Below are 9743 nucleotides of genomic sequence, written 5' to 3'. Positions count from 1 at the left end.
TAACGCCAATATCCTCTTAGAACTATCTTTATAGGTCTGGATACCTTAGAGATGTATTATTCCTCTCCTAAGTCTTCCATCATTCACAATGATCAATATGTCCCTTACATATAATACTAATAACACCACATTACTCCTACTAAACTCCATGTATAAACAGAACAACTCGATAATTCGAGAAATGTTTATCACATGATCAAAACATACAATTCAACTCTTTGACATCTACTTAAGACATTCTCTTAAGTTCGTATCCTACTTTAGGATAGTTGCGATTTTACAGAACTCATGCAAGATGATTTTTTAAAATCCAACTATATCAGATCATATCCGAATACAATGAAGCGTTGTTATTGCGTGCAAAACCCTTTGCCACCAACCAACCAAGCTTAATAACCATTTTCATGTTTATGCTCATTTCAGACTTTTGTGGAGTTGAAACTAGATAAAGCATCATAATAAGTTACAGGTTTGTTACTTTCTAAAGTAAGATGACTCCTGTCCACTTAGATTTCGAAGAAATATTTACTGATTTTGACCAAGAAGGAACGTCTTCCTACTTCTTATTCTCAGTTTGTGGCTCTTGAACATTTTCTCCCACTCTGTCTATAAGAAATAATCCTCTTTTCTCGAATAGACAGCATCACGAGCCACAAACCCTTTGTTCTCGTGATCATGTAGGAAGAGAGACCACACGTTTATTATCGAAACAAGCTACAATTTAGGTACCATACCTAACTGATACGTGCATATTCTATACACTTTATTTGCAGTTTTGGCACGTATTTCCATGCGTATTTGTTAGCTTAAAGCTATTATTTCTCCCGAAACGGTTTACTTTGGAATTTCTATGATTTATTGTAGGAATGAGTGGAAGTAAGCTAAATCAAGCTTAAATCGTCCTCCGGAAGCAACTTTATGGAAACTTAGAAGATGGGAGTTCGGACTTGTTCACCTCGGGATGCGTGCATGGAGTGAAGAGGCTGTTTTGAAGAGAAAAGGATGTTACTGCACAGTGTAGTTGGTCGATCGACTATCTTGCTCAGTCGATCGACCGTGGAAGTTGAGCAGAAGAGACAGCACTGTACTGGCTGATCGATCGACCGTGCCACTTGGTCGATCGACCAGGTTTCGCAGCCGTGATTTATTTTACGTGTTAGACTTTTAAAAGCCCACTTGTAATTAACTTTTGGGGAGAACGTTTATCAGTAGTACGCAGCAATAATTTAGGTTATGCTTTTTATTTATTCAACAACTGAAGTTCTTAGATCTGGTTTTGGAAACAAGAAAGTGTAGACTACGGATTTCAATTCAATTGCTTCGTTCATCAATTCTTTAGTAAGCTTTAATGCAATTTTCTTCTTCTTTTATTTCTTGTCAATTTAATTCTTGTTGTTACTAGTTTATATTCAAGCAATTCAGTTTTAATCTTTTGTCTTAAATTCAATTTCAATCATGTCAATCTTGTTCTTTGCCTTCAATTTTGCAATTATTATAGTTTTAATCATGCATAGCTAATTATCTTGATCGGGAACAAGGTGAGCAATGGCGTAAATTAGGGTCGATTTTATTAGTATGATTTCTTCCGTATCTATCTTATTTCCTTTTGATAAACCCGTCTTGCTAGATTGAAAGATTAGTAGGTTAGGTTTTCATTAGTTTTGGAATTTCTTTCGAGCGAAAGCTTTGAGAAATTCTAGGGAATTAGAAGACCGTAAGGTTAAATTTGAGCATTGATCGAAAGACTTGCTCATGTTCCCTGAGACCGTATTACTAGACCTCTGCTATCTTCTTGACTTGACCTTAGCCATGGTGAACCGAAGTTCCTGATCTCTCTTTTATCTTATTTGCGAAACTTCTTATTTTGTCACTTAGTATCTAGAATCAAACAAATTCAAAACCCCCCATTCAATTGTTACAACAATAGAGTAAAAATTAGTAAATAGAATTGATCTTGTCTCTCTGTGGTTCGACCCTTACTATCACTAGCTATAGTTTTAGTTTGGATTATAAATTTAACTTTGATACAAAACGACGGTATCAAATTTTGGCGCCGTTGCCGGGGAGACGGTGTAATTCTGTTTGCTTTATTTTTAGTTTATATTTCTTGTCTCAAGGAACTTTGGTTCCTTGAGGCCGATGCTTACTCTTGCTTCTAGTTTTGCTTTTGTACAGTTAGAAGACAGGTTTTTGAGAGGAAGGCTTGAGTACTCTCAGTTTTGCGAACATGACTACAATATATGATAATCTTCAGCCACAAGAGCAGCATGTTCCAAAGGGGTACGAATTACCCACCCCTACTACTGGTCACTTCGAATTTCGTTCCTCCTATATCGATTTAGTGGAGCGGAATCAGTTTGCTGGTCTACCGGACGAGGATCCTTTGAAGCATATGGAAATTTTCACGTACTCACTCTTTGTTCCATACCTGTACCGGCTAGGGTGACCCAAGATGAAGTAAAGAGGATGATGTTCTTGTACTCCTTGAAGGATTCTGCGCGAGATTGGTACCGCTACCTTGATAGGGTAGCAGCTGGAGTCACAGATTGGACATCTCTAGCATTAGCTTTCTACAAAAAATACTTCCCACTCGCAAAGACTGATGCTTTGAGAATTAAAATTACAAATTTTCAGCAAGGACCTGATGAGGAATTTTGTGAAGCATGGGGACGTTTCAAGAGTCTGGTTCGGTCTGTCCCTCACCACGGTTCCAGCAGTGGTACCTTTGCAACTTATTCTACAATTCTTTATATGATGACTACAAGGTTATCCTGGATGCAGCTGCGAATGGTAGGTTCCAAAATAATACTGGTCAAAATAAAGGTTGGAACACTATTGAGGAGATGGCAGTCCATAGAGCTGAGTTTGGAAGTTCGCGTGGAAACTCGCGAAAGCAAAGTGATAAAATGAGTGCCGTTGTGACACTCATAGCTTCTATTACAGCCCGTCTCCAGAAGCTCGAGACTTCTGAAGCTTCCAAGGAAAGAGTTGAAATTCCTGTCCATAACTCAGATGAGACCGCGGAATTGAGAGAAATAATTCGAGCTCTTTTGGTTCAAGTCACGAAAATAGAAGAAGCTGGGATTGAATCTGCAAAGAATTTTGTGAAGCAGTTAGAGAATTTAGCGGCTAACCTGTTAGGTTCATATACCTATTATTAGACTCCTCTAATAGTGAACTAATTAACTTGTTAATTATTTGTTCTTTAGATCTAGTGCATGCATAACAAAATGAAAGATTTATAAGAAAAACAATGTTCCTTACATTGTTATGTGTTTCGAAATTATGGGCACAAGTAAGGTCACTTTCCTTCACTTGTTCTTGAGCAAAATATGATGGATGATCCTCCTAAGACTCCAAGTATAGAAGCCACTCCAATAAATTGCACCCAAGATTAATCCCAAAAATTCCTACTAATATTAACTAGATATATAGTAAAAATGTTACGTTAATGTTACTAATATTTCTATTATTACTACTTCTAGTAATAGATTTAATGTATTAGTATTTATGAGAGATTTATGCAATTGCATGTGAGGGAAAATATTGAGAGAATACAAGCAAAAGAACAACAACACAAATGAGCAAAAAAATGCCCATTATAAAGGCCAAAAACCGATGGCCATATGTGTATGTGGGGAATCTTTTGCATTTGTTTTTACTCTATTGTAAAGTGTAGGTAGAGTGTGTAAGATGTAGGCATGATTAAAGCTAGTATGTAAGGTCACTTTCATGCTTTAATCATAAATCAACAAAGATAAAAGAGCATCTTTTGCTCTTCCATTTTGGCCGAAATATTGGACCCTTTTGGTCTATTTTTGCCTTTTGTCATTTGTCCCATAAATGCTTATAAGTCATATGTTTAACAATCTTACATATTTAATTATTAATGTAATCATTTAACACTTAAATATTACAATTAATAATATAATATACACTCCACTTTTTGAGTAGTATACTACCATTATATCATCATATAATGGGTCCCATAATTACTAGTTAGTTAAAATTACAACTTCTTGTAACTTTAAATAACTAATTAGCTCTACCTCAAAACTTATATAATACCTCAACTAATTTAGTAATTTAACGCTTAATTACTAAATTAAATCTTATTTAATCACATTATAATAAGACGCAAAATTGCACTCCCATAATTAAGGAATTAATTAATTCGTATCACATACAATTAATTAATTATCTATTTGGGCATCATCCTATAGGTGTGACCTAAAGGGATCAACTGACCACCACCGTCACACGACAGTAATGTCAAACTCTAGTTAGCCAATCATTACCGATTAATGATGATTAGTCGACTGTATAAAGAATCATCCCTCACGTATTCTTAGTATGAGATTTAATTATGATATTTAAATCATGTGATCGCACTATTGTTGAGGACACATTTCCCAACAATCTCCCACTTGTCCTCGACAAGTGTGCATCACCAATTCTCTTGTCCTATTACAATCTCCCACTCAATGCAAAGTGTCTTGCAGGTCGTACTTACATTTGATCTTATCTTGAGTGGTTTTCTCGATCTGGAGATTAACTGTCTGACCGGAATTATCTATCAAAGATACCTTCCGAGCGTGGCCATGCATTTCCAGTTAACTACTCCTCGAGTGGCCTTGAGATTTCAAACAACCCTGACAAAGGGTGGACAATTCTTATCGCCCTATTCCCTTCGTTCAGCCACAGTCCATCATAACCCAAAATATACCCAGTTTGACCTCATTTACGAAATCGTAGAGTATAAATCAAAGCTAATCAGAAGATGTGCCAACTTGGGCGAATAGTCTCTAGTCAAAATAATTGACTCATAAGAATACTATAGTAGCTCTTGCCACGACCAGGCTTTATGAATTACCAGAACTCTATAAGCGGTCACTGCCCGACAGATCGTCCCATACGATGCCCTGCCTATGTGATCGACTAGTCATCCCATATGACTCTATGGCACTTGAACTTGCCATCAATCGCATCACACTCTAGTCACTTGGAGACGTCACCTCATATAAGTAACTAGGGGCGAATACCATGTCAATCCAGTTCACTTTAATGGGGTTCAATTTGTCTCTACAACCCATTCGGATACGACAAGGTAGCGGGTGAGTTTAATAAAACTCAAACGATAAATGTGATTATCACATATGAACAGTCAATACACTATTACTACTTCATATTTTATAATCTTTAGTGTATTATTAACACTAGTTAAAATGCAATACAAGCTTGGCAAGTGGATATACCCGATATCCATATATTCCAACTTTTTTAATTGCAATTTCCTTCCATTCAATGTCATCTCTAATGACATGAATTCATTTCTAAGTATTTGTCTAGACTTATGCTAGACTTGGGCTCTTTAACTTGAAAGACGCTCTCACTGTTATCACATAACTTGTGATAAAGTCATTTGTAGAGGGATTCACCCTTAATCCCTACGTTGACTATTTTATCACAACTTACTTAGATTCCTTTTGTAGATATTTGCAATGCGCGAAACTAAAACACCTTTCTTAGTCTCTTACTCCTTTGTCAATAAGACATCCTAGGATTTCAAAAAATCCCTTTTGGTTTGGAAACTAAAGTTTGTGTAACCCTTCAACACGCAACTTAGTTTGTCATCCAAACATGTGAACGAATCCTTAATTCTTCTCAAGAATCACTAGGATGTTCTTTAAGGCTCTCACAAGCCATATGATGGGAATTATCTTGTTATTGACTTATCATGCCCTAGGCATATGTTTCATCACCGCACGTGCGTCTGTTGGCATACATGATCATTCTAATGGCGGAAACATTAGAATTTGATTTCATGTGATCAACAACTCAATAGGTTCAGTGAACGACTATGATTCCATCATAGTAATTCCACTTCCATCAACATGAATAGCCTATTTGACTTTGTTGTTGTACAATAGATGTGAAATATCTTATCCTCATAAGACTCTCAACTTTATGCCAATATACTCTCACATAGATTCGGTAATCTAAAGTATATTGCACCTTTTCCTAGTCTCCCAATCACTCTTGCCAGAAGAGAAAATTGGTACATAATTCTCAATAAGTAATATGTTATCAACATATAAGACATAGAGAAACAATTCTAGCTCCCACTTAACTTCATGTATATCATGATTCTTCAATCATGTGAATGAAACAATTCACTATAATCACATGAACGAAAAGTAAAATCCTTTAATGCTTGCTTAAGATCATTTTAATATCACTTAAGAAAGCTACGCATAATATGTTAGGATTCTCAGATCTTCATCTAAGATTTTGTGTTTCAAACACTTCCTTCTCTAAATTCCCATTTTAGAAAAGCGAATTTTTATTTGCCATTCTTCATTAAAATGAAAAGCGGCAATTCCTAACATAATTTGTCTTGATTAACATCTTTATGTAAATCTTATGCATTCGAGTACTCTGGAGCTCCTTTTACTTTTGAGGAGACCCGCGCCTTAAAGTAAATCTACTCTTGAGTAACAATTTTCGGATTGTAATGCTTCGGCTCGTATGTAATAAGGTCATGATACTATCACTTTCACAAAGTAATATTTTTGAACAATAAGACATGTGCGAAAAACTCCTACTGAACTATGCTCTCATACTATCTTCATAGATGATAGTTCAATACCAACTCCTACTCTATAATTCTATTACTTTCACAAAGTAACATTTCAACTATAAGAGATGTTTGTGATGATTCATTCTACTCCCACTCTATCTCTCAGAAATACATCTATTTCTTGAGAGATAGCTTTGTGAGTCACAAACATTTATATGGTGGAGTATAAGAAGTTTATCTAGACTGTGAATTAGCTTTCAAAAGGCCATCCTAACATGGCAGCTTGATAATATACGAGTCTTATCCATGTCATCTGTTTAATAGACTCTCTATTCTAGGTATCTCATGGTTGACCCTCCGTTTAGAATTACTTGTCCGTATTGGATTGCAAATTCCAAAAATTGAGTTCATCAACTCAAACCGACTCATATTAGTTTGATCTTATGGGTAGTGACACTAGGTCATAATCCATCTTTAATAAATCAAATTTATTACTTAGATCTTTGCCACTACGATTGGATCGCAATGTTTTCGTCTTTTCTTCAATTGGTTCTCTACACCATTTAAAAATTTCTCAAATTTCTCAAATGCCTCACTTTATATTTGATTAAGTAAATATACCTATATCTACTTAAATCATTGTTAAAAGTGACGAAGTAGTCATAAATTTCCTTTGCGATGATGCATATTTAGAACACATACATCGACATGTATTAGTCCCAACAAATCACTTGCTTGTGTCCCTTTACAACTAAAGGAAGTACAAATCATATGGCAAAGGAGACAAGATTCGCATATTCCATATGATTGAAAATCAAATGGTTCAATAAATCTAGTCAACACTAGCCTTTAACGCGTTTCTCTTTTATGTAACCAAATTGAAAAATCAAATGTACAATCATTTGTATTACTAGTTATGAGTCTTTTGGATCGTATTATGTAGATATCATTGCTTGAGTTGGAAGTGTCTAAAACTTGTATATTATAAAGATAAGTGACATGGCTCACATCCATGTCTATTTTCAATAAAATACAACAATTGTCTTTGATGACAAAATATAAATCCTTTCATGTCTCACATGGAAATATTGTTTTAGACTAAGTGGGTACATAATAACAATTATGTAAATTATAACTCAAAGCTATTTGCTAAAACAAGTATATAAATTTCTCTTGAAGTGGCGGCTACCCGAGTTCCATTTCATTGTCGGAGATTCATATCACTCTTGTTTAGCTTTTCCACATTTCCAAGTCCCACTTGGAGTAACAAGCCCAACTTTGATATCTTCCAAATACTTGGGGCAATTTCGCCTCCAATGGCCCATGACATTACAATAATGAAATTCCTCATAGGATTTGGCACCCTTCTTGGTCTTGGTCTTGGTAGTCCCACTATCTATTTCCAATTTATAATCAGGTTTGGGTTTCTCGCCCATTTTTGCCTTCCCTTTATTAATACCAATACTCCTTTCATTTGCAAGGACACTCTTGCTAGAACTCCCACTGAATTTGATATTTCTCATTGTTTCTTCAAACAAAGATGCCTTGGGTTTTGTAAGATTTTCTTCACAAGATTTTCTTTCCAAGGTGGTGGGCAATAATATTGGAGTGGGTGGAGTGGAGGTGGTAAAGAAGCAAAAATTTCCATCCTGACCAATGCCAATGCGTAATTCTCTAATCGTATCATTGTCATACTCTGAGCATTTTTGATCGAATGATTGGAGCCATGTATCAACGGTGATTGGTGTAGGAGTATTAGATGAGTTCATTGCGAATTATTTAACTACAAAAACGGAAACATGAAGGAAATAATTAACATCTATCGTTTTAATAATACTCGTAAATTTAACTACAAGCATTGCATTTATATAGTGACCTCCACCCAACTATATAAATGATTCCGAGATCCAAATTCATATTAATACGAGTACGGTAAGCCGAGTCATCCCTTATTAATATATATTTTTTTTTTTTTTGGGAAAATGTAAGCTTCTCGTTAAAAGATCATAATCTCCAATTACAAACTATTAGAAGGCATAGTGATACTAACTTCCTTCATTACTTAACAAATTTATCTAACCAATTTTTAACATTAGCCATTTGACATTTAGTCTTAAACTTCTTAACTCTATTACAAACATCTGCCTGAACAAATTTGACAAGCTGTTCTGGACGAATCACAGCCTGTTCCACCCTGCACTTGTTTCTAGCCATCCACACATGATAAATCAATCCTGCCAATATAACCCCAACTATTCTCTTCTTGCTGAGACTCCTGTATCGTTTATGACACCACCATTGAATGCACTCTTCATCAGGTAGCATCTCATCACACCACACAGCAACCAGACTACAACACCTCCTACTGTACTCACACTTAAAGAATAAGTGACTATGATTTTCCTGCTGCAAACCACAAAGATAGCACAAATTCGACTGAATAATCTTCATGTTCATCAATCTATCCTGAGTAAGAAGTCTGTTATGACCCATCAACCAACTGATAAATCCATGTTTAGGGACCACCCACATATTAAGAATCCATGGGTACCACTCACAGACATTATCCTGACCTTGTAACCATTTGTATCCCAATGCAGTAGAATAATACGCAGTCACTCCAGAACCAGGCTGTAAGAGCTCCTTGAATGTAGTTTTTATCTGACAAATCTTTCTCCATGCCCAGCTTGAATTAGAGGTTGGTTCATAATCCTTCCAATTCCTACCTTTGATATAAATTGCGTGCACCCACTTAACCCACAAGTGATCAGCTTTAGTCGCAATCCACCAAACATACTTTGCCACTGCTGCCATATTCCAAATCATCAAGTTATGTAACCCACTCCCACCTTGTCTCTTAGGCCTACACACACGGTCCTAAGCAACTAAAGCTGGGCTAGAACTGTCTTGATGCCCATGCCAGAGGTACTCTCTACAGATGGAGTCAATCTTTTTCAGCACAGTTTTGGGGAGAATGAAAATACGAGCCCAATAGTTGTGAAGGGTACTAAGAACAGCTCTAATCATAACCATCCTGCCAGCATAAGAAAGATGCTTTGCCCCCATACCTCGTATCCTATCCACAACATTATCAACCAACCTAGTACAATCCAGTATAGATAACCTCTTAGGTGATACAGTCACCCCCAGATACTTAAAGGGA

General features: G+C 36.0%; 1 protein-coding gene and 1 non-coding gene across 2 annotated transcripts; both read right to left on the bottom strand.

Annotated features, from left to right (window-relative positions):
* Nucleotides 1–2604: 2604 nt before the first annotated feature.
* On the bottom strand, nt 2605–2711 carry LOC141653997 (small nucleolar RNA R71). Its single transcript, XR_012547580.1, has one exon. It is a non-coding gene; the product is annotated as a small nucleolar RNA R71 (small nucleolar RNA).
* Nucleotides 2712–8638: 5927 nt separating this feature from the next.
* Nucleotides 8639–9394, bottom strand: LOC141651396 (uncharacterized). The gene has a single exon (XM_074459111.1). It carries the CDS (start codon nt 9392–9394, stop codon nt 8639–8641), a length of 756 nt encoding a protein of 251 aa, XP_074315212.1.
* Nucleotides 9395–9743: the final 349 nt, after the last annotated feature.

Source organism: Silene latifolia, chromosome 4, assembly GCF_048544455.1.
Source record: "Silene latifolia isolate original U9 population chromosome 4, ASM4854445v1, whole genome shotgun sequence".
NCBI classification, from domain to species: Eukaryota; Viridiplantae; Streptophyta; class Magnoliopsida; order Caryophyllales; family Caryophyllaceae; genus Silene; species Silene latifolia.
This window is presented reverse-complemented; position numbering and strand designations above follow the sequence as displayed.